At 42.1% G+C, this 25,748-nt stretch overlaps 1 protein-coding gene across 1 annotated transcript; it reads left to right on the top strand.

The window, feature by feature from the left end:
• Positions 1-1,059: 1,059 nt before the first annotated feature.
• Positions 1,060-25,459, top strand: mical3b (microtubule associated monooxygenase, calponin and LIM domain containing 3b). The gene is made up of 28 exons (XM_080421149.1): positions 1,060-1,102; positions 2,524-2,854; positions 3,514-3,721; positions 4,362-4,478; positions 4,580-4,681; positions 4,853-5,008; positions 5,195-5,295; positions 5,640-5,897; positions 6,321-6,436; positions 6,585-6,776; positions 7,355-7,537; positions 7,630-7,826; positions 7,935-8,023; positions 8,175-8,240; positions 8,928-9,101; positions 10,853-11,036; positions 14,462-14,574; positions 15,239-15,317; positions 15,518-15,716; positions 17,570-17,772; positions 18,365-19,531; positions 19,674-19,768; positions 20,798-21,040; positions 21,332-21,425; positions 21,592-21,642; positions 23,068-23,167; positions 23,310-23,383; positions 25,216-25,459. Exons 2-28 carry the CDS (start codon positions 2,597-2,599, stop codon positions 25,404-25,406), a joined length of 5,010 nt encoding a protein of 1,669 aa, XP_080277275.1. The 5' UTR covers positions 1,060-1,102; positions 2,524-2,596; the 3' UTR covers positions 25,407-25,459.
• The last annotated feature ends 289 nt before the right edge of the window (positions 25,460-25,748 follow it).

Here is a 25,748-nt window from a genome sequence, read left to right as displayed (position 1 = left end):
ACAAAACACTGCACTGGGTAGTCGTCTGCCTACCACCCTCAGTCTACGAGTTCTGTTTCTTCAACACTAGATGGAGACATCTATGGGGCGGGCTGTTGCATAGAGAACGGCTAAATCACAGCAGTGGATTACCTGTGTGAAGGAAGGAGAGTGTGGGGATTATTTAAAAGAAGAGGTGTTAATGCCGTGCGACCCATTCAATTGAACTTAAGACGCGCAATCCTCTTTGTGCCGTGGTGTGCTAGCGTGTGGGTGTGTAAGGGAGGGCACAGTAGTATGCTGTTCACAAAGCTGCGGTGTATGTATGATCTTATATTGGACCGGAAGATTAACTCCTGACTTTTGCTGTCCCCATGCACACTGTAAGAGCATAATCCAATGATTATATTCCAAGTACTTGCAGTACAGGCATAGCATATCAAATTTAATTCTACACAATCAGGGCCAGCTAGGGTGGACATTGTCTCCAGCTAAATGATTGTATCACTTGTGTACTTGTATCTGGTACAAACCAGCTAAGAAAATGTCTAGACTCCACATAAATGAAAGTGGTTGGTGATGTTGGGAATCGCCTTCATGGAACACTGAATGACAAAATTGGTGTCCTTCCCAGATAGTATTCTATCAGAATGTAGTATTGACTGTTATGACAAATAGTACTATTTATAGCAATATTTATCTCTCACTGCCTCAGTTTCTTAGAGTTAAAGATCTCTCCCTTCCTGATCCTTGTCTCTAAGCTTTTTAGATCCTGTCTGTCTCCTCAGGACCTGTAAGATTAGAGTTCATGTGTAGGTGCCTCCCTATGCAAGTTACTATGTGGGAGGAGTTTATGCTTGCCAGTCGAGTCCCCTCCCCTAAACACAGTAGTGTGAGTGTGTGTCTGTGTGTAAGGTCATCATAGACTAGAGGCCTAATGCCCAATGCAGGACCAATCAAAGATTATGAAGGTTGTTTAGAGCCTGTAGTGCAGGTATGACGTTAGCTGTGGAGTATATTTGTTGTAACTGAAGTTTGACTTGGACTTGTAAGGCTACCTGTCAACCTGGCACCATAAACTGTATACTGTATGTCTATGAGACAGACAACAACTGAGTAAATGGTGAGTACAATATTAAACTGTCTTTTTAACATTTTAATTTCCTTTGACTACAGTGAATTGTATGTGCATTTTTTTTGTGAGGGGTACTAAATCTAAGCTATGGCAGTCCTCCTGGCTTTGTCTGTTAAAAGATAGTCCTGTATTTTGTTAGTTTTAGTGGTGATTTGGGCTTGCCACATTCCCAATGTCTTAGCATGACCTTGTTAATTGTGGACTATGAGGTAATTGAAGTGTTGTTTAATGAAACTTTGAATCAATTGTGTATGTGTGTGCCCAGACACTCTTTGTCTTGGTGCTTGGTGCGGATGGGTCTGCGATGTGAAAAGGGTCATTATGCTCCCACTGTGTTGTAAACAAAAACACTCACACATGTATACTCATTCATAGTTCATACACCCTCTTATTGTTTTACCCTGATGCCCACGCTTGTGCACGCAAATGGACACAATTCCATCAACTATTTAGTTTTGTGATTGGAAAACAATAGAATAGATTGATTAAAAGTTCTATTGGGGTTTGGCATGGCACTTGTTAAAGACCTTGGCCAACAGTAGGTCATTTTCACCCTGTAGTAGAGTCTGATCTGTATTTGACATTGGTACAGAGCAATGTCCAACTATTGCATCTTTAAAAAAAAAAATCTATAGTGTTATTTCTATATGTCGCTGTTAGTTCAATCCCCACAGCAGCTTGTATCTTCATTTTACAGAATAAAAAAGACAAACTGCTTATAAACAAGTAACCAGGGAACTACTGTACATTGAAACCCCCGTTGAGATTTAAAAGATAATGAGCACAGAGAGGATCATTCTATAATCAAAAGTAGAGTAAGTGATATTCCTTTGTTAAAATAAGCGTTAAATAACTAACTAATTCTGATTAATCATCACTGCTAGAGTGTTTTTTCAGTGACATGGGTCTCCCTGTCTCTCCTGCTTTTTAATAAACAGTAAAGGCATTTTGTTGGGATACCAATTGGAAATTTATAAATTTGAAGCTGATTTTTCTGGTTATTGCACAAAATAGAATATAGCGCTTTAACCTTTTTTTTTTAAGGTTAAAGTTTTTTGGTTTTTTTTTTTTTTTGGTTTTGTTTGGTCAAAACATTTTGTTTTGACCAAGAAGAATATTACTTGCCCTACCTTTTTAAGACAGTCATGCACAATGCCATAAGATTGAGGTTTTTTTTTTTTTTTGGTTTTGTTTGGTCAAAACATTTTGTTTTGACCAAGAAGAATATTACTTGCCCTACCTTTTTAAGACAGTCATGCACAATGCCATAAGATTGAGATAGGTATTAAAGGGAATTGTGTAACAAGGTTAACTGGAAAATATACTTCTTTATAAACACCACATTAAAATGCTGTAAAAGTGTGAGTTTTGATTATCTGTTTTAATGTACTGTTATAATTTCCCTGAAGCCGAGCTGGAGTCAGATACTGACATCATCAACAGGAGACACCCTGCCCTGGGTGTCCTGGCTCTGGGGTTGCCATGGGAGATGGGGTGGACTCAGAGAGCCAAGCCCAACTGTTTGATGGCTTTGTCCAGGCGACAACCTGTAGGGCCACACTCCGTGCCTTCAGTCAGCTATGTGAACATCTCCAGCTCACACATAGACCCCCTGAGCAGCCTCTGTACCACACAATCAAAGAACGTCTTAACTATTGGAAGGCCAGTGGCCTATGGGCCAAACTGGACAAGAGGGCTGCACATCGAGAGTATAGGGACCATGCCTGCGCAAACACTACAGTAAGCCTTTTCTGCTGTTTTTTTTTATTTATTATTTTTTTTACTTATGCCTAATTTGTGAAGAACAAAATAATGCACTGTAAAACCTCAGTTAGCACTAATGATTTTACTGTGTACCCAGTGTGAGGTCCCATGCTGAGTATGCTCCGTATGTCAGAGGTCTTCAACAGAGGGTCCGGGACCCCTAGGGGGTCCTCAGAGTTACCACAGGGGGTCCGCCAAATCTGTGTGTGGTGGGGAACATTAGCCGAAAATTGCAGATCTACAAGCTCACAACCCCTGGCGCTGCGAGGTGTTGTGAGCTTGTAGATCGGCTATTTTGGGAGAGTCGTGTAGAGGGAAAAAGAGCAGACCAAGTACAGAGCCATCGGTCAAGTTGACTAAATATTGAGGGTTTAAAGGGTTAACTATCGGAAAATACACATCAGCATGAACCCAACTATCTCTAAAATCTAATAAGAAAAAGTTTAATCTGCAACACAGTTTTATACAATATGTAATGGGGGTCCCTGCTTCATACATCTCTCAGCTAAGGGGTCCTTGGGCTGAAAAACGTTGAAGACCCCGGTCCTATGTTACTAATTGAATGCTGAACCAGTGTCAACGGGACATTTTTGCTGACACCAGCTCTGCTCTCTGTCTCTTCCTCTCCTCTTAAGTGTGTGATCATTGGAGCAGGCCCCTGTGGTCTGCGGACAGCAGTGGAGCTGGGCTTCATGGGGGCTCGGGTGGTGCTGCTGGAGAAGAGGGATGCCTTCTCCAGGAACAATGTTCTCCACCTCTGGCCCTTCACCATCCATGACCTGAGGGGTCTCGGGGCTAAGAAGTTCTATGGGAAATTCTGCGCAGGATCCATTGACCATATCAGTGAGTCGGTTGTTACAATCACTAAAAGCCTTTTATTGCGTAACTTAAGGTGTAGCAATTAGTGGTCAGTTCATCTGAAGTTTTTAACATACTGTACACATTTTAGCCTTAAGACTCCCAGTGGGACTTGAACCCCTAGTAATCTCAAACTAATGACTTTTTTATTTGGAGATACAAAGTCATTTTGAGAACTTACTTTGAGATACCTATACTACTAAGTCATTATTTTGAGGACAATTCTCATTATACTAAGTCATTCCTTTGATTTACTAACTCATTATTTTGAGATACTAACTCGTTATTTTGATAAGGTTGAATTTTTTTGGAGATACTAAAATCAATGACTATTTTGAGAACGCTTCTCATTCAATAAGTCATTGAGGAGGCTGTGGCTCGGAAGGTTCCCAGTTCAATCCCTGACTCTTTTGGTTTCGTATCGAAGTGTCCTATGACTCCTCTGATGTCCATAATGACTTAAGACAGGATATTTTCTTTTATCACATTGATGGAAATGGGCCTCTCTAATTGCCTTTGTGTGTGAAATGTACTATACGCATTAAATGTATATCAGGCAAATGTTGCCTTGCCTTACCCCTTCCACCTTTAACAGCCCTATCTTTCACTCTTTCCATTTCTGCAGGTATCCGCCAGCTTCAGCTGGTGCTATTGAAGGTGGCTTTGTTGTTAGGGGTGGAAGTCCATGTCAATGTGGAATTCAAGGAACTGCTGGAACCACCTGAACACCAGGAACACAGAAGTAAGACTCATTATTTGTGTTAATTCATGACAGACCAACTGTTTATATACATATATATTTATATATTATGAATAAATATATATATATATATACTTACTCAGAGGTGGGATGGAGAATATTGGTGCATCCTAAGTCCCATCCTGTCAGCCAGCTGGAGTTTGATGTCATCATTGGAGCTGATGGACGACGGAACACACTGCCTGGTACATATTAAAACCATAGCATCTCATCACTGCACACAGTGTAATGGTCAATAAAACAATACAGTATATATTCTGGTGAAATTCATACAAATTATTCAAAAATAAGAGACCTTAAAGTAATATCACTGGTAAAGGCTTCAGAATAGATTTCTCCATTGTTTATCATATAAGGTTTCAGGCGCAAGGAATTTAGAGGGAAGCTGGCCATTGCCATCACAGCTAACTTCAAAAACAGGAACACCACTGCTGAGGCCATGGTAGAGGAGATCAGTGGAGTGGCATTTATCTTCAATCAGAGGTTCTTCCAGGAACTGCGGCAAGATACCGGTCAGACCTTTTGCTATAAAAAAAATATTAATTCAAAAGTTTAAAGGAATGTGAGTCATTTAATTTAGCTGACTGATTCATAATTAAGTAGTTACTGTGTTATGATACAAAGTAAAACATTTTGTCAGCAAGCTGTGCCTGAGAATAATGGCGATATCCTTTTATATTAATATCTGTCTCCTACAGGAGTTGACCTAGAAAACATAGTGTACTATAAGGATGACACTCACTATTTTGTAATGACGGCCAAGAAACACAGCCTCCTGGAGAAGGGAGTCATTCTACAGGTAAAAAAAACAATCATAGAAGCCAGAATAAACTGGTACAACTGTACATAGGTCAGTACTCTTAGACTATATTATGACATGCAACTATCGATTATTTTCTTTACTTTTTCAGAATAATCGAGAAGCGTACATTTTTGTATTTTTTATATCTACAAAGATTTTTTTATAATCGACTAAATAGATTTAGTCGACTAAGTCTGATTTACCACTTAAGCCCTATTTCATTCATCACTGTACAATGGTGTAGATTTTATTTAAATTGATTATTTGTATAGTCAATTAAATCCATTAGTTTGATTAACTGTACCACTAATGACATGTACTGTACATACTACTTGCATCAGGATTATGTGGACACAGAGCTGCTCCTGTCACGCGAGAACGTGGACCAGAATGCACTGCAAGCATATGCCCGAGAGGCAGCAGATTTCTCTACCAATCGTCAGCTGCCATCTTTGGAATTTGCCATAAACCACTATGGGCAGCCAGACGTGGCAATGTTTGACTTTACCTGTATGTACGCCTCAGAGAACGCTGCCCTGGTCCGCCAAAGACATGGACACCAGCTGTTGACCACACTGGTGGGAGACAGTCTGCTAGAAGTAAGGATATGGTTATAGAGGCAAAGTAGAGGAAGAGATTGGTTGAATGGTACTAATGTGTTCTTAGGTGTGTGTGTGTCTGTCTGTCTGTCTGTCTGTCTGTCTGTCTGTCTGTCTGGGGGCCCACAACACTAGGCTCTAAAATGAAGGATGGAAATGAATAAAGCTACAATCCGAGACTTATCTTTTGAATAAAACTTTATTTTAACTAGTAGTAACATAACTAGTACATCTGCAGTGGTTTTAAGTGGTCTCCCTGATTTGTTATTCGGACATCATTGCAATTACCTCTCTCTGTCAGGAGAGGGAGACAACGGGCATAAAACGTAAGGATTGTAGCTTTAACTGCAATTAAAGTGTCTTCCATGGGAAACAATAGTTTTCAGGCAGACCAATGCGTCATGATTGTTTGTCTCGTTGCAGCCGTTTTGGCCTATGGGAACGGGTATAGCAAGAGGCTTCTTGACAGCTCTGGACACAGCGTGGATGATTCGCAGCTGGGCACAAGGCAATGACCCACTGGATGTATTGGCTGAAAGGTGAAAATGCACCCTGACACAACTCCTATTGCCACACACAGGCATCCAGGTCTGCAAATGACTTTATCCATTTACTTAGTCGCCGACTAGATAATCGTTCACTCTCTCTCTCTCTTCTTATGTCTCCTGTTGTCTCTCTGTCGTTCAGGGAGAGTCTGTATCGCCTACTTCCTCAGACCACTCCAGAGAACATTAATAAGAACATCTGTCTGTACACTGTGGATCCAGCTACACGTTACCCTAACATCAACCCTTTGCTCCTCACTCCAGCTCAGGTCCACACACAAACCACACGCATGCACACAGCTCTCATGCTTAACAAAGTTGAAGGCCCTGTCCAGTGACCCCACAGTTAATATCAAATGAAAGCATTCAAACAAGCTTTTGTCTAATTTAACCACTTGAACCCTATTCTGGGGTGAACATTTGTTGAAATAATAATAATAACCAATATTTGTAGATGGCTTATTATCGGATAATCAGTGTAGAGAACAAAAACAGGAGGGTCCCTAGTATAGAGCCCTGGGTGACTCTGGTCAATTAAGGGTATAGGGTTTAAGTGGTTAAACGTGATGACAATGTTTTTTCCAAACTAAGAAAGTGCATAAAAAAAAAAACTTTGCTAAGGCAAATTGTTAGAACACAAAAGGAAAGGGGGAATCATGTTTTCATAGATCAGAATTAAAATATAATCACAGTTAATCGTGAAAATCTCTGTAGGTCAGTCACCTGGTGCACACAGGAAAGGAGACGGCGTTGGATGCGGATTTAGGGTCTCTCATCCGTTCCCCCCCACTCAGACTACTCAGACAGGGTAAGTAAACTCTTAACTGGTTTACCTACACCATCCATCGCCCGGAATGCTGTGACCACTGACCAGTGCAGTTGACTGGTATGACAGACTGGTGTGATGAACAGTGTCGTGTCCTGTCCTGTTCTGCTCTGTCTGCTAGAATCCTTCTCTCGCTCCAGTAAGCTGTTGAACTGGTGCCAGGAGCAGACACAGGGATATCGCTGTGTTGCTGTTAGTGACCTGACCACCTCCTGGAAAAGTGGCCTAGCCCTATGTGCCCTTATCCACCACTACCGAGCAGATCTCATGTAAGCCTCATGGCGGAATATTTTTTGTGTGTGTGTGTGTGTGTGTGTGTGCATACACTGCAGCTATATGTAATCATCCCTCTCTCCAAAAGTGACTTTGACTCCCTCGACGAGGCTGAGATGGAGCATAACATTGGGCTGGGGTTCGACGTGGCAGAGCAGGAGTTTGGGATCTCCCCTGTGATGACAGTGGAGGAGATGTCTGCTGTGGGGGAGCCGGACTCTCTCTCCATGGTCCTGTACCTCACTCAGTTCTACCAACTCCTCAAGGACACAGTGCCATCTAGTGGTGAGACGCTGAAGGAGAATCAGGGGAGAGTGCCTTCTCCAGCATTTCAATAACAGGTTTATGATTCATTATATTTCCCCTTTTGACCTCTGTTTTTCCTTTCCCCAGGGTCTCTGTCTCAGAGTGCAGACCTGAGAGCCGCGCTGAACGCCCCCACATCCCTCCTCAGTAGGCTGGGCCACAAACGCTATCCCAAGGTGATCGCATCTGAGTATTTTGTGTGTGTGTGTGTGTGTGTGTGTGTGTGTGTGTGTGTGTGTGTGTGTGTGTGTGTGTGTGTGTGTGTGTGTGTGTGTGTGTGTGTGTGCGTGTGCGTTACATTTAACTCTAACTATTCCCCAACTGTAGGAACAGAAAGACGCGTTGGGGAAAAGGAGAAAGACAAGTCAACCGTGCCTTGAAGATGAGCAGGAGGTGAGTGAAAGAGAGAGACCTGCTCAAAATGTTGTAATGCTGCAAACATGTGAAATAGAAATGAACGGTGTGGGGGCCATGCATTGAAATAACATTACCTAATAAAGTATATTGCTTTCATAAGTAACAAAGTAATGTAATGTGTTTATTTTATCTTATTGTATTATTACAGATACTTTGTCAGGTTTTAGAAATGTTATTGTTGTTTTAAGTTTCTAATACATTTTTGAATACTGATGACATAGTAGCTTACATTTTCAAAGTATACCCTGTGACTATAGAGGGTGCTGCAACTTCTTCTTTGTTTCATCATGACATTGAAATCTTAGTTTTAATTCTGACAACATTATTGTGACATTCCTCTATAGTATTTCATTTAGGCCACTTTCTTCAACTTAATATTTATACCTAGTCCTTTATGCAAAAGCAATATAGCGCATTACTTGGCACAGAAAGTAATATTGTAACATGCCTTATTACTTTTGAACGAAAGTAATAAATATGTACAGTAAGTAATACATTACATTTTGACAGAAACTTCCCCAACACTGGAAATGAATGGCATACAAATGATCTGGTCTGTAGAACTTGAATCTCTGGAAATATACATTAGTACAGTAAGTGGTGTTTATGTAAAAGTCCTTACAACTAAAATCCTAATGACTGACTTTATGTTAAAATTTTCAGCTAGAGGTTAACAGTAATAGCCAAGACAACCAGTCTATAGAGGAGGATTTAGTGGGTGGATCCAGCCGCTCCAGCGTGCGTCTGATGGCCAATCAGCTCCAAGCTAAATTAGACGAGGGTGTTTCCCCCTGTCCAAGCCCCTCCTCATCAGCTTCAGCAGTGCTACGCAGACAGGTGAGAGATGTAATCCTGCTAAGATGTACTCTACTGTATGTGCCATTTAATTCTTTCCATTTGTTTACAAATTTATATCTCAATTTTTGCTAATACATTTTCACACAGCCAAAATAACATCTGTAACAGTTCATATACTACGAAAGTCCAAAAATCATTCATCATATTCGCACAATGGCCATTTTGCTCTTACATCATACTCGGGTGGTGAGAAACCCCATCCCGTAATGTGAATATAGTCATTATTGTATGTGCTCCTTGGTTCTAAGACCATTGAGCTCAATTTCTCTTATTTGAAAACAATTGCTCTCTGGGGACGTCTTCCTCAGAAAAAGCTCACCCAGCAGAAGGAACAGAGGACACTGTAGTAGAGGGGGGCAGGTATGCCAACCCACAGGACTCTGGGTAGTGTAGTTGCATAGGTGAGCCAGAACACAGGGTCGTGGACACATTTTTATGGGTCGCAAACATGGCCACAAATCTAATAATTTCTATAAATAAATAATAAATAAAAACCGTTTAAGAAGTAGCGTGGTGTTGCAAGCTGGCAGATCTGCTATTTTCACTAGTGTGGGCAAACATCTGATTTCTCTTTTGGGTCTTGAGCTAAAAAGTTTGGGAACCACTGATCTAATAGACTGGGCCTCTGTAAATAAATGTGTCCCGTTCGTCCTCCTTTTTTACCTGGTTCATCTATCAGGAAGAAAAGAGGTTTCATTTTTAATCCAGTTATTAACTGGAGCACAAATAACTAGTAAGTTCCAGTTCACTGTTGAGCTTACTTGAATACAAGTTTTGAGTTACCTATCATTGTCTTTGGCAAGGGATGACGGCTATTTATAACACTGGTGCGATTCAGCTTGATGACTCGGGTTCTGCCTTCAAGCCATATTCACAGCCTTTGATTTGTGTGAACATACAATGTAGGCTACCATTAACGGGAGCTAAATGTGATTTGTGACGGTGGGGTTGTTTTTCTACAGGGTGTCTTAACTCCACAGGGCATAGGGCATGTGACAATGCAGCAGTTGGAAAAAGTCCCTCTAATGACCCAATGAATAGTTTCTATTGATGTTCAGAAGATGCTGTGTACTACATTTGCTTTGGGGTTAACAATGAGAAAGTGCTAATCTTAGAGTAATATGAGTGTAAAATTTTGCTATTTGAAGAATTTGGATCTGGAGGTTATAAAAAAAACAGCTCAGTGAAGTGTGTTTGCAACTGTGTCTGTGGCAGTTTTAGGTCCCCGTCAGTTTTGTGTGTGCATGCGTGCTTAGCACAATGCACTGGATTTGCACTGCATCAATGCTACTTGTCTATTATTCCGCTAGTATTAGACATGTCTTCACCTACTTTCTGTCTGTCTGTCTGTCTGTCTGTCTGTCTGTCTGTCTGTCTGTCTGTCTGTCTGTCTGTCTGTCTGTCTGCCTGCCTGCCTGCCTATCCGTCCATGTGCCTTCAGCCTCACCCGTGGTGTGTCACAGTCATTGCCTCTGCCACGTCGAATATTCATCTGCCACTCCCTTCTCCCCAGTGTCTTTCTAGCATTTTCCAAATATATCTATGAACAGAATGAAATGTGTTATGGTCTGAAACGTCTTAGTATGGAGTAATGAACAGGATTTCTATCTGTCGAAACTGTACCGGTGGAAAAACACTATTACGCTTCATACACTGTACGTTGTCCGTCAAAATGTTATCTCCTTTAAATCTTTTTGTTTTTCTACCTTTTACCTTCTGTCTGCAACTAGGCCATTCGGTCGATGATCGCGGGGTCGGTCGGTGCCAGCGACGTGTGTTTCTTCTGCAAGAAGCGTGTGTATGTCATGGAGCGGCTGAGCGCAGAGGGCCTGTTTTTCCACCGTAGCTGCTTTCAGTGTGACTACTGCGGCAGCACCCTCCGCCTGGCCTCCTACGCCTATGATGGCCACAATGGTGAGCAGCACTCAGGTAGGGAAGAGAGATGGAGACCAGAGGGACTGGTACTAGCAAGGGAAGTTGTTTTGCAGGCAAAGTGATGAGTGGGAAAAAAAGCGCTCTGCCTCAAAAGAAAAGTGATGAATGACTTTAACCCATTAAGACCGTGAACGCATCTGTGTGTCATTTTTAGATTTCTTTGGCTATTAAAAAATAGCAGATATACCAGCTCATAGCGCGGCTCAGAGTGCCGCGCTATGAGCTTGTAGATCTGCTATTTTTGAAAAATCTTGAAAATGGTGCAAATCTTTGAATATATATATTTTTACAGCGAACATTTGTAACTCAAATCTTTGCTTTTGGGGATTCTACAAAATGTCTTCTAAATCCTAACATATATATTTTTTAAATGTATCTGGCTGAGGACCCCCATCTCAAAATATTTTGTTCCAGGTACCCCCAGAAGTTGTAACGGAGTAAAAAATGTTTGCTTTAAAATACATGTTCAAAGATTTACACACATTTTCCACGATTTTTCAAAGCAGATCTAGCAGATCTATAAGCTCATAGTGCCGCACTATGAGCTTATAGATCTGCTATTTTTGAATAGCCCAAAGAAATCAAAAAACTACACAGATTCTTTCCCGGTCTAAATGGCTTAAAATGTAAACTGAAATGTCAGTTAACATTGTGTCTTTTTAATCCAAAACAATAGGGTCGTAATCGATCAATAAAAGAAGATATGCTTATAGAAAAACCTTGTTGCAGTACACACACACAAATTGTGGCTTCTCTGTGGTATTTTTGGATGGTTGAGCACCACTGCTATACAAATAACCTGTTGGGAGGGGCATTGGCCAACCCAAAATCTCCCCGATTATCCTGTAGTGTGAGCCCAGTTTTAGTGTAGAATAGATCAATGCATCTTCTTGCCTAAAGAACTCTGTTATAGGACCCCAAACTCACTTTAAAAAATTTACAGTATAGACACACAGAACTCTCCTTGTCTGTTTAACTTGCAGTTACATTCATGTGATTCAAAAAAAAATATATTGTTTATTTATTTATATTTATTAACGGTACAAAACAAGAAAAGGATGGAAACAAGTGATCTTTATTTCTTTACTTCATATCCAAACTGTGTTTGCACTAAACAGTCCAAACACAAGTTTCAAGCCTAGGGACTTTTTCAAGACAGTAAAGAACCACATGACACACAGGATATAGACTGTATGGCATTTGCGACATACTAGCGTCATGTCCAGGGGGTGTACTTAATACTGTACTTATACTGTACATCAATCTGCCTCACGCTAAGCAAACGGGAGATATGCTCCTGCCCTATGGGCCTCATGGCTCTGCAATGCTTACTTATACGAGGCATTGGAGCATACAGTACATACAGTAGATAGTACAGTAGGAAGTCTCATAGAGGTAATTAGTGCTGGTTCTCCATCCATAATTCCATACACTTGTGACCTGAGGTAAAAGTTCTAATACAAGCAAGGCACTAATTACTATAAATGTGAGGAGAATCTCTGTTTGTCTGTCAGAGACTGCAAACTCGGGGAGCGTGTTGCAGATGACCCAAATTAGCAACTGATGCAGCAGAAGGCTGACCGAAGTATATACAGTAGTACAGTACATGGTGCAGATACTGCAGCAATAAATATTATGTGGTGTATTTATGACAATTCTGAGCTAGATGTAATCCAAAATATACAATTTGTGCAGAGATGTGAAAAGAGATTGTCCAAATAAAACAGTGTGTGCTCTGTTGGTGAGCGGGTATTTACAGGTTAACAACAGTTGGGTTCTTGTTCAGAGCTCTGAATAGCTTGAGTGAAAAAAAACTCTTCTCTCTGTAGTGGCTTTGTGGCAGTGCAGGCGTTTGCAGCACAAACAGTCGATTCAGGACTGTTTGGAAAAGTCTGGAATTTATGAATTACTGTTTTCTACACCTGGAGAAACAGTCTGGAAGACATACAGTAGTGAAACCTGGATTGGTCGGAGAGGCTTATTGTCGGTACCAGCCGAGAACATGGGAGTCTATCCCTGTTTCAATACGCAGCTGGACCCCTAGGAGATAGATTGTTGAGATGGAGCACAGTCTGTTCCCAGTGCTTACCGCACGTCTTGCCGCACCCAAGTCATGCTACTCATACACATGGCGGTGCCTGGGATCAAACCCAGAAGAGTGCTCCTACCGACTGACTGAGCAACCCGGACACATCTCCCGACCCCAAGTCAAACACTAAAGTGATGAAATTGACGTTGCCAGTATGCGAGAGGCGTTATTGGTCAACCATCTGCAGGGCAAAAAAACAATGTCTCAATGCTAGTGCTTTGAGATCACAGACGGTAATCAAAAGGTTAAAATTCCAGAGGAAATACATACTTCAATACACCCATGTCTTAGAAAACTACAAAAAGTAAATTAAAATGAATACTTCTTAATATTTTTTCTTTTGGGGGAAAGGGCAAGCTCCCATTCATACCATAGAAGTCAGTGAAAAGTAGCACATATACAGTATACGATTACAAAATACTATCACTTACGCCACCTTTAAAGAAACCACAGAAGCACAGCCTGATCAAGATGCTGTCACTCTTGATTTCACACTGCCTACAGGGTCAGTGCCATGATCATTCCCATGTCTCCAGTACATGTTGTCATCTGACTTGAATCTGTGTACGTAGACGCTCGCATTGGGTGTCTTGAAGCTCACTCTGAATAAGGCCTCAGTATGCACGTGGCAACATTAAATCACTTTGTGTCTTCACCGTTGGCGCCCTGGGCCTTGCCAGGAGGGCTGTTTTGTGGTTATTTATCTGATTGTGTGTGTGTGTGTGTGTGTGTGTGTGTGTGTGTGCTTGTGTGTGCAGACTGTGCACCACAAGGGATGTTTTGTTGTGTATAGCTGAGGGTTTGAGGGGGGTACCAATACAAAAGTGAGGTTTTGTCTTTGATTCAAACTCGGAAGCCAATCAGAAGTGAGCTGTCACATGATAGGCGTTTAAACATGAGGCGGGTGGCTGTGTATCAATGTTGGTACATATATATATTTACTACTGTAGCTGTTTTGGATAGCTTTTCCGCTAGTTCTGCAAGAACCAGTGATCTCACTTCACCTGTACTGCTGTAGACCTGTTCCATTCCCCATGGAGGCTTCAGACTGTAAGATATATTCATCTTTTCCCATCATCTGAATACAGTGATTCATTTATTTTCTGTGAACACTGTCATCTTTGTTGAGACATCTAGCTGTGGGAATATGACCTGGGCTATATTTGGGTCTGCGTGATATTGTTGATACTTTTCATTTTAGGTCGGCGAAATGGCATGTTTTGTACTCTCGGATACTGAATTTATTTCTAAAACGCATGCCTCTTGTTTGTTAACGGTGTGGTTCTAAATCTGTAATTGTTTACATTTTATGTAGGGAGGTTCTACTGTTTGCAGCACTACGACCTGAGGTTGAGTGGTACGACCCAGAGGAAGAGACCTGCCACCAGTATCTCTTCTGACCCAACCATCTCTCATCGGTCCTCAGTAGTAAGAACATTTTTGCTTACTTTAAAATTCAGGTTTGAGTGCTTGTTTTTTGGCCTAATGATTTATTATAATGTATTGCAGTGGTTCTCAAACATTTTCATGTCCCCAAATGTATATATATTTGGCTGCAGACCCCCATCTGAAAAGATTTTGTGCCAGGGATCCCTATTAGAGAACACATAGAGCTTTCGCAGCTTTCCCGCCGTTCTTTAAATCAGGAAGTGAGACAGGGGACCTTAGGATAGAGCTAAACCTGTTTATGCCTGATTGAATTATGATTTTGTAGAAATCTGACGGAGTTGACAACGATCTTGGACACAACTTTAAAGGGCAAAAACCTTTACAAAAAGACAAAGATGATATTAATAGTACCTTCTTACACCTATGTTATCGATACACTGCTTTTAACAAAAATAAATAGTTTTCTGTCAGAGTGCAACTTTAGATGTAAAAAAAAAAGGAAACCAGACCAAAACATTGTATAAATCGTATGTAATTAAATTAATAATAAATCCTTTAAGAATATATTCTCACCCAACTTTTTTTTAATTAGCGTGTTAATAAGTAATAATTTGAAATGTTTTGGTAGGACATGATTTGTCCCAAATAATGGAGCCCAATATTTCTCTATTATATCTATAATCATGTGTGTGATCGTTTCTAGGCATCCCTGAGTTCAGTGCCCACTGCCTCGTCCACAGGAACCCTAACCCCTGAAAGTGCTGTGGGCCGTAAAACTTCAGGTGAGACCCTTCTTCCCCACACACACACACACGCACACACAAGCACACACACGCGCACACGCACACACACACACACACACACACACACACACACACAATTTATTTATATGCACCCGGGAACGGGTCCTTAAAACAGGACAGTGTGTGTGTGTGCTTGTGTGTGCCTTTGTGTGTGTGCCTGCGTGTACATCTATTCCCAGTGGCTTCACTGATGGAGAGGGAGTCTGGGCTGGCCAAGAGGATGTGGGGCACGCCGGAGCGCATTGAGCTGGAGAACTACCGCCCGAGTGTGGGGGACACCGCGCCTCAATGGGCTAAAGAACCCGAAGAGATCCCGGAGGAGGTCCTGGCCAATTATAACCTCAGTCTACTGGAGAAGAGATGCACTCAGGGATCCAGGTTGGAGTTCTTTGACACTTTGTCCACTGCAAAAAAAACAGACAAACAGACTATACTGTAATGTACTGTACTGCAGTTGTTTTCAAATGCCCAATATGGTAGTATTGTCAAAATCAAAACTGTATTCATATAGCGAAAATAGCTGATCTACAAGCTTACAATGCATCACATTGTGACACGCTCTGAGCTTGTAGATCTTTAATGACATGCCCAAAATAGGGACGCCTATTTAAGGCATAGAATTTGCCTCTGTGTGCACAAAAGTACTGATTAGTTTATTATGAATATATACAATAATTCATAACTTTTTGTATAGTTGTATATATACTGTATAATAACAATATGTAATATGTGACAAAAATACCCAAGCACACCACTATGCCTCTGCACACTGTGAATCACTGCATTTCACGGGACAGACTACGGCGTGATTTGGTTTTCCATTTTACTGCACTACAAATGTTAACCACAGCAACAGCATTGCAACATGTCATAGTGCAAATCATTCCAGCACCCTTTGAAAGCAGACTGGTACCCGATATGTTTGCATGCCAGTCCAGCAACATTTTGCAGAAACCGAGCCATACTGAGCCTGTGAGCCATAATGGAAAAACATGCCTTGCAGCGGCTGCATTGGTGCAACACACTACAGATGTGAAATGGGGGAAAAAAACATCTCTTTTCCTCAATCTCTTTATCTCCTCCTATTCAATCTGGGAACCCATCGCCAACTGAAAATGAAATACAGCGCCCTCTGCTGTTTGTTCTATGTCTGTTGGCTCTGGGCGGAAGAAAACGTAACACTAGAGCGCAAGGAAACCGGTGTTTGTGTATGCCTTCAGCGCATCACTTCCAGTGGGTGCCACTATGTTTTCATTCCCACTAACAATATTTCTACACGGAACACTAACACCACTTCTCCCAGAGAACATGGATCGTTTTGGTTATAAGCCCACTTGTTTCTATGATGAAAGAGTAAGTTAAAATGTGAATATCTTTCCGTGGTTTTGTCTACTCCGCGGACGCTATTGTTAAATTAGTTTGGGTTTGTTTCGAGGGGGAAAGATCGACGGACATGTGAATCCCGCCCACTACATTTGATTGGGTAAAGCGCGGCCTGCTTCCTGATCTGAATGCGCACACGTTATGACGAATCTCCCCGACAGATTCCAACGCAGTGCAGAATCTGTTCTTGAGAGATTACCTCCTATTAGGCTATGCTTCTTTCAGTGGGCTCTTCTCTTTCCCCTACATCTTGCTCTCTCGCTTTCTCTGTCTCTCTCTGTGTTGCTCTCTCCCAGTGGTGTAACGTAACTAAGTACATTTACTCAAGTACTGTACTTAAGTACAGTTGTGAGGTATTTTTACTTTACTGGAGTATTTCCAATTTTCAGTACTTTTACTTCTACTCCACTACATCTCAGAGGCAAATATTGTACTTTTACTCCACTTCAATTATTTGAAAGCTTTAGTTACTAGTTACTTTGCAGATATAAATTATGACATTATAAAACACACATTAACCACGTCAGCCCTATTTTATACCTAGGCTATTTGAAAATAGCAGATCTACAAGCTCACAACGCGTCGCTACACGACGCATTGTGAGCTTGTAGATCTGCTATTTTCAAACATTTTAGTACTTTTACTTTTGGTACTTTAAGTGCATTTTGATACCAATACTTTTGTACTTTTACTCAAATAAATTTGCAATTCCGGACTTTCGCTTGTAACGGAGTACTTCTACATCGCAGTATTGATACTTTTACTTAAGTAAAACAAGTACTTTTTCCACCACTGCTTCTCGCTCTCTCCCTGTCAGCAGTACAGTAAATCCCTCTGTTTTCCAACAGCTCCGAGTCAGAGATGGATGAGGACCTAGCAGAGGGCCAGCGGACCACGATCAGAGAGGAGGCCAAGGCCTCATGGCGGCAGGCAGTGGAACGCCATGCTCTGCTGAGAGGGCGAGAGGACAAAGAAGAGGAGGGCGATGATGACGAGGAGGGAGAGGTTGATGAAGAGGAAGAGGAAGGGAATGACTTGGAGTCTAGCGACGGTGAGCCAAAGTGTTAATAAAATTGTAAAACGTTTACTGTTGTTTTGGATCCTACCGTAACTTTGCCTTTTCTTCCTTTCTGTGATTCTCTGTATCGTGCAAATCTGTCAATATGTGTGCATCTATCCTTATAGTGCTGCATTCATGCTTGATGATTGATTGTGTGTGTGTGTGTGTGTGTGTGTGTGTGTGTGTGTGTGTGTGTGTGTGTGTGTGTGTGTGTGTATGTATGTGTGTCTCTCTGTTGGTAGAAGGGGAGTATAGACCCTGTGACATGGAGCGACGTTCAGGCCTGTGGCTCCTACTAGAGGAGGAGACAGGTAGCATAGACACAATGGAGAAAACTAATCATGCTATGTTTGTATTACCGTGATTCATAGTCATTTAACAAGTTGTAACTTTAAATTTATTTATTTTTGTCTGAACAATTGACTAACAATTGACCAAGTGACTAATTTCACCCAGTTGATGTTTATTTATGTATCTTACCATGCTTCTCTTCCCTCATCTTAACGTTTTTTCAAATTAATACAATGATAGTTTTTTCTTCCCCCTCTACTAAACTTCTTTCTTTCTTTCTTTCTTCCCTCAGAAGAGGAGTTATCACAACATCCTCTCTCTACTGAGAAAGGCTCATCGGCCGGGAGAGATGACTTCCCACCCTCCTCACACACTAATTCACAACCACCTGAAGAACCACAGGAACCCGATTCCACCACCCCAGACTCTCACATACAGGACACACACAGCAGAGACGGCGTCCCCAACATCACCTCTTCCACACTTTCAACGCAGAGCGTCACTCCCACTCTAGCCACGCCTGGCACCGACACCCCCTCCGTTTGTGCCTCCACTTCCCCCAACTCCTCCACCACCTCAGGCTGCTCCACCGGACCAAAGGAGGGGGGCGGCGAGAGGGAGGACCGGGTGAGAGGAAGGAAGTTTCAGAGGAAGGATCGAGATGAGAAAGGGAAAGAGCGAGGGCTTACGGAGAAGTGTGAGGCCAGCAGCAGCTCTGGGGTCGGACTGAATAGCAGTCCGACCACCTCGGACTCGACCATGATGTCACCTCCTGGTACGCCAGTCCTGTCCGGACTCCAGTCAGGCAGGAGAAGTGCTGACGGCAGTTTCACCCTCGAACCCGTGACTCTGCAGGGCTACCCACCTCGCCCTGCACCTGCATCCATGGTACCAGAAGCGGTAGTGCAGGGGTGTGGAGGACAGGGCAGGGTATCCTTCCTCCATGATGGTGGCGATGCAAGGGAGACCTTTAATAACCTCAACCCTGCCCTGTCCACCCTACAGGTCCTTCAGCATTCAGTACTGCTTCAAGAGAGAAGCGCCAGAGCCGAGAGAGAAAGGGGGAGGATGATGGAGGTGGAGAGGAGGAAGGAGGTAGGGAGGGCTGCATTGGGGGAGGCCTGGGAAGACGTTGGGACTCCTCTGACCACGGAGACTCCGCTGGGAAGGAATAGAAGAGCTCTATCCCTGGATCCCAGGAAGCTCACGGAGAGCCTCCAGAGAGGCTCCCTCTTCCACCAACTGAAGGGTCCTAAAGACACTCACAACCTCAGCCAGTGTGAGGCTGAGGTGCGAGGAACAGGTGAGGGAGGAGCCAGGGCCCTCTGGAAGACTGTCTTCTCAGGGAACAAGAAAGACAGGACGAAGAAAGGTGCGACTTCCCTGCCAGGCAAGGCGGCAGACACGATGCCCACTGTGAGGGAGAGGAAGGAGGCAAGCAAATCGAACAGAGCTACAGGTATCATTCATGCACCACTGCAACTCCTTAACACTCTTTGAAGAAACACACACGCACACACGGCCACTCGCACAAATAAAACACTGTGACAACTGTAGTGAAATATGTCTATATTTACAGTATCCTTTCTTTTTCTCTCAAGTTTCCAGGTTAAGGGAGAGTCAGAGTTGCGCAGATGAGTCAGAGCTGGCCGGTTCTACCGTTGTGCAGAGATGCTCTTTGAACCCTAGAACCAATGTAAGACTGCCCAGTACTGTCCCCAGACCAACATGCTACCATAACACCGAATGACTTAAGAAAAATATAACAATTCTGGTCTGAGAAAATGTCTGTTCTGTCCTTGGGATAAGAATTTAAGTTTTGTGTATTAGAGTCACATGGTCAGACTCAACATCTGAATCACAACTCAGCATGTTCAGGTTTTGACAGAATAAAAGTCTGGCAAGCCTGATTAATGGGCTGTAATGGAAGTACAGTATGTGGTTGGTCTAAGTAGGTCTGTGGTTGGTCAATTAATATTTCTGTTTTTTGTTTTTGTCTTAGGAAACAGTCCTTAACTACATTTCAATACTTGTGCCCGAGACATGTCTGGCTGCTGTGACACTACTTTATTGCCAGAATTATTAACTCATTTGTATCTAGAAGATCAATAGTTAACTATCCCACTTGATTTTTTTAAAGCTGCGTTTGGAGTTGTTTGACCTGGCATCTGACATTCAGAAAGTTGTAATAAAGGAGGATGAGGAGGTAATGGAGGTATAATTAATAATAGTTAATGAACTCTTTAGTGACTGTAGACACACAATTATCTTTTTTTGTTTTCTTTAAATTGCACTTTTAGACATAAATTTGTATCAGGTAGTGCTTTCAACTTACACAATTTTCAAGCAAGAGAAGCTATTTTATATTTCATCTAAGGATGAAGACAAGTGTTCATGGAGAATTGTCCTACTACAGTGTTCCTCCCCCCCTGTTCTACAGAGTTGACTAATCCTTGTTCTTTGTTTTCCCAAGCCTCCGTATGTGGCTCATGCTCTGGCTTTTAAGCGAGCGTATGCCATTAAGGTAGAGTTAACTCAAATATGCTGGTTCCAACAAGCTTAGGCTGTTTGAGCGTCTATGATGTATTGTATATTCAAATGCAATAGAATTCAAGAATGCATACTATCCTGTGCTGTGGCAGAATCAGATTTTCATATTAACAGTATAAAGTATTTTTTAAATAAAACGTATTCATGTACTACTCCTCTTGCTCTGTCCTTGCAGAGGCGGTCGGTAAAGGAGAATACTCCCCCTAAGGAGTCAGGGGTCTCAACGTGTCCTACAGAGGTGTTGAGCGTCATTTTGCGTACGAAGGAGCCATCTGACCTGACTGTGACTGAGACCCTGTTCCAACAGGACCGAGAGGCTGCAGAAGAAGACCTGGATGCCAGAATCACACGTCGGGTGCAGAGAGCTGCACGCAAACAAGCCAAACAAGAACAGCTCAAGAGACTACACAAAGCCCAGGTAAGAGAGAGAAAGAGGGAGGGATTGCTCCTGAGAGACAGGCTTGTGCCTGTATGTTATACATCAATGTGTGAAACACAGCCTATACAAGTGCATGCATACGTACGTACATACGTACGTACGTACGTACATACATACATACATACATACTGTACGTGCGTACGTACGTACATACATACATGTGTATGTATGTATGTATGTATGTACGTACGTACGTACATACATACATACATACTGTACATACATACATACAGGGGAGATAAATAATGTACTGTATGCGGTTATGTTCAGATCATCCAGAGACAGTTGGAGCAGGTGGAGGAGAAACAGAGACAGCTGGAGGAGAGGGGCGTGGCTGTGGAAAAAGCCCTGAGAGGAGAAGCAGGTAAATAAACACACACAGACTAGAGGAGGAGAAAGGAAGACAGTCTGTATTCTGTGTGTGTGTGTGTGTGTGTGTGTGTGTGTGTGTGTGTGTGTGTGTGTGTGTGTGTGTACACGCACGTGCACACACATACGTACATACACGTATTATATCTATTCTCTTACAGACTACTGGGGAGACTCCAATGAAAATCAAGTGTTGGACCTTCATTTGGGTGGTAAGCGCACACATTAACTGTCCCATAACCCCTAAAGTTACCTGGGTTTGCAATGAGTTTCCGGTAAATTCCAGGAAATTGTCAATGCGTTTGAGCTTTGAGCATCGTTTTCATATCTACTTGCTTTTGTGTGCAGTGTGCACAGACACGTTTTAGGTTGTTTGCTAAAATATTTAGATTGATATTAATCTGAGCATCCTAAGCCCATTCATCATCAAATTCCACATTAGACCAAAATGTTAAACACATCTCTGCTTCTCATTACTGATATTGCCCTTCTTATGAATGTGTTGACCTTAATTTTCGGATTAATTATTTCCATATATTATAATTTTACCCTGTTTGCCTTCCTTTTACAACTACAGGAAGTAGACCCAGGCAGTTTAGTGTTGAATTCGAGGATGTCACTGCACAACCTCTGATGTGGACGTGCGTGCAGAAAATAACATTGTAAATGTCTGAGGTTGAATGGGATTTCGTTTTTAATCATGTGATTATGGTTACTTATTGATTTGAGATGGAATAAACAGAAGATTAGCAGGCTCATTTGCAGGCTGATCGCGCAAGAGCGATTCAGGAGCAGTCCATGTGGACTTGTGCTAAAAGAAGGTATTTGATTCCAACTTTAGAGATTTAAAATGAATTAACTATTCGAAACATATTCATATGTATTAATTCAATATATATTAATTAGAAGGACAATATCAGTCATGAGAAGCAAAGACGTATGTTTAGAATGAGTGGAGTGTGATGGCCGTTTGCTTGAATTAATATCAAATATCTAAATATTGAAGCAAGCAATCTAAATATTTTCTGGGCTGCACACAAAAGCTTGGCTAGGTGTGAAAATCACCACAGAGCTTGGGAATTGTTGATGAATTTAAAATGTCAATAGAAGTTTTCACCTTCTAATACAGGGGTCTTCAACCTTTTCAGGCCAAGGACCCCCTAGCTGAGAGAGAGATAAAGCAGGGACCCCCTACTCTATATTGTATAAAATTGTGTTTCAGATTAAAGTTTTTTTTTTTTACTTAGTCTGCTCTTTTTTCCCTCTACACCTATAGCCTCTTTGCCAAAAATAGCCGATCGCAGGGATAAAGGAATATAAGGAATGTTTTTTCATTGTTCAATGAAAGAATAAAATGCAGTCAACTCGTTTAATTTAATAAAATGTCAAATTGTAACTATCAATTATTTAATAATTATTACATTATTTAATAATAATTATTAGAATGTTTGCAATTGTATCTGCTTATGGATATGGTAAGCACAACTTCAGCAAATATTTGCATTGTTTATTCCTACATATATTACCGTAAACCACCATGTGGTTTACGGTAATATTCAATACCTTTGAATATTCCGAAAGTTTTGCAACCCTACCATCTTCTGCCACCACTCTCATTGCATTTTTAATCTCTGTAGGGATGGGTAAAATGGATAGCCCTGCCTTGATGCAGCAGTGGTTCCACCTGGTACAACAGAAGAACACACTGGTGCGCTACGAATCTGAGCTCATGATATTGTGAGTACCTGTGACCTTGAATGTCATGTGGATTTGTATATTGCAGTTAATCAAATACTCAATAACTCTTCAATAACTCTTTGACTTGAGAGGTGACCAATATTTTGGATTTGATAACTGTGACTGTCACTTTATCCCTCAGTGCTCGAGAGTTGGAACTTGAAGACAGACAGAGCCGCCTCCAACAAAAGCTGAGGGAGAGGATGGCTGTGGATGGTATGTTAAAAAGAACAGGGAAGCAGTCACTTAAAGCACAATTAAACGTTTGTAGAGGTTTGTGTTGTGTTCTTATTGCTATTGATACAACACCAGATATTGGTAAGATATCTTCAACTTTTAGCACACAAACGAACAAGAACAAAGCAGATTGTCATTGTATAAAATGACAAACTCTAAAAAGTGCCATCGCCATTTCTTACACGCGCGATTAGGGATAAACCGGGTTTAAACCGGGTTTAATCGGCTATCCTGGCTTAAATTATCCAGGAATCGGTTTCACGAAAGCTGAGTTAGCTCGGCAGATTAACTTAGCCAGTAAACCTGGATATGTTTATCCATGATCCTGTTTCACAAAAGAAAATTGAAGCAATCCTGCCTTAGTTACCATGGCAATTTAGCTGTGAAGTTAGCCTGGTCCGGACCAGGCTAACAGCCAAGCTTTATTAATCCAGTGCCTTGTTCTTCAAGTTTTGTGAAATAGCTGTTAGTCCAATGACTCCAATCATAAACCAATGAGTTTTTCCACACTTATTCAATTCTTATGCGAAAATCGAAGATCTACAAGCCCGAAATGTTTTTGTCTTATGGCGGCCGGGGGTCCCGGACCCCCATGGACCCCCATGGACCCCCGCCCCCGTGGACCCCCGTGTACCCCCGGCCCCCTGTGTACCTCCGGACCCCCGTGGACCCCCGCCCCTGTGGACCCCCGGACCCCCGTATACCCCGGACCTCTGTTGGGGGTCAACGGGGGTCCGGGAGTACACGGGGGGCCGGGTACTCCCGGACCCCCGTTGACCCCCGGCCCCCCGTGAACCGGGGACCCCCGGCTGCCAAAAGGCAAGCTTTTCACTTGTAGATCTTCGATTTTAGAAATTAGAAATTAGAAAATTATTCTAAGTGTGTAATTATAATTCCAACATTCACTTAAACTCCTTATGTTTAAGCCTAACTGAATTATATATGTATGGATTTGTATATAAATTAATTGCATATTTTTGGACAACTTGTGCATTTAATTTGTCTGCAATACTTTGCCACGCTTTCTCCCTGGATCTATATTTATTGCGGCTGTGTTTCCTCTCTTGCTTATTATACATTTTACTTCCTTGTATGATTCCATGAGCTGCTGCAGTGCTGCTGTTCAGCCACAGAGAAGAACGCCGCTCTGGTTTTGGGCTCCATGATTGGTCAAGTTCAAGGATTCTGCTATCGACTTTCATGGTCTTTTATAGGAATATGTAAACTCACATTCAGCCTGGTTTAACGATCCTGGCTCGACAAACCTCTCCTTCTCAGCCCGGCTTGGCGTTCGTGGAACTGAATAAACCAGGCTGAACAGCGCAGGCTTGTCAAACCTGGATTTGCCTTTCAAACCAGGATAATTTAATTCCGCTTTCGTGGAATAGACCCCAGATGTTCTTCCTCGTTCACATAGTATAATCAACATCAAGTTGACATTTTTATTTCCAAAAAATGCTGTGTTGTGTTGTAATTTTATACAGAATCACTTTGGTTCTTGTTCATTTGTGTGCCAAAAGTGTGGCTTTGAGACCTGTTTCTCTGTGCAACATAAGTCAATGGAGAGAGTATTTTGGATAAACTATTTTGAATACAAAGCAGCTATTGAAGCTATCTCGCCAATATTTGGAGTTACATCATGGAAAGGTAACACAACACAATTAACAATTAGAAATGATGTATTTCCAACTTTCTATTGAAAATCAAAATTTTCAATAACAAGTGACACAGTTGTGCGACAAAGTATGAATCAGGACGTATACAACAATATGTCAGCTTGTGGTTCCGTCTCTCTCTGTGTGTTTGTGCAGACCATCTGAAGCAGGAGACAGAGCTGACAGAGGAGCGCCTGATCCTGGAAGAGATGTTGGAGGTGGTGGAGCAGAGGGATGCCCTGGTTTCCCGGCTGGAGGAGCAGCGACTGCAGGAACATCAGGAGGACAGGGATCTGGAGGCCATCATGCTGTCCCGAGGCGGCGGCCTAGGGCTCCACTGGACCTGAAATGCCCTGACTACTTGCAAAGCCTGCAAACTCTCCCTGAAGCATGACACTGTCATGTTAGCTTACATTGCTTCTCCTCTGAATCTAGCCACACCTTACATCTTCCAATTGCAAATGTGTGATGAACCTAGCCACACCTTACATCTTCCAATTGCAAATGTGTGATGAACCTAGCCACACCTTACATCTTCCAATTGCAAATGTGTGACTTTAACCGCTTTCAACCGGGGGCCTATTTCACGAAAGCAGAATTAGGGGTTAAGCCTGGATTTAACACCTATCCTGGCTTAATTTAGCCAGGATTAGCGATGAATCGGTTTCATGAAAGCTGAATTATCTTGC

The sequence above is a fragment of the Gymnoscopelus braueri genome (assembly GCF_963280865.1).
Source record: "Gymnoscopelus braueri genome assembly, chromosome: 23".
Classification (NCBI taxonomy): domain Eukaryota; kingdom Metazoa; phylum Chordata; class Actinopteri; order Myctophiformes; family Myctophidae; genus Gymnoscopelus; species Gymnoscopelus braueri.
Note: the sequence above shows the minus strand (reverse complement) of the source record. Positions and strands in the feature narration are given on the sequence as shown.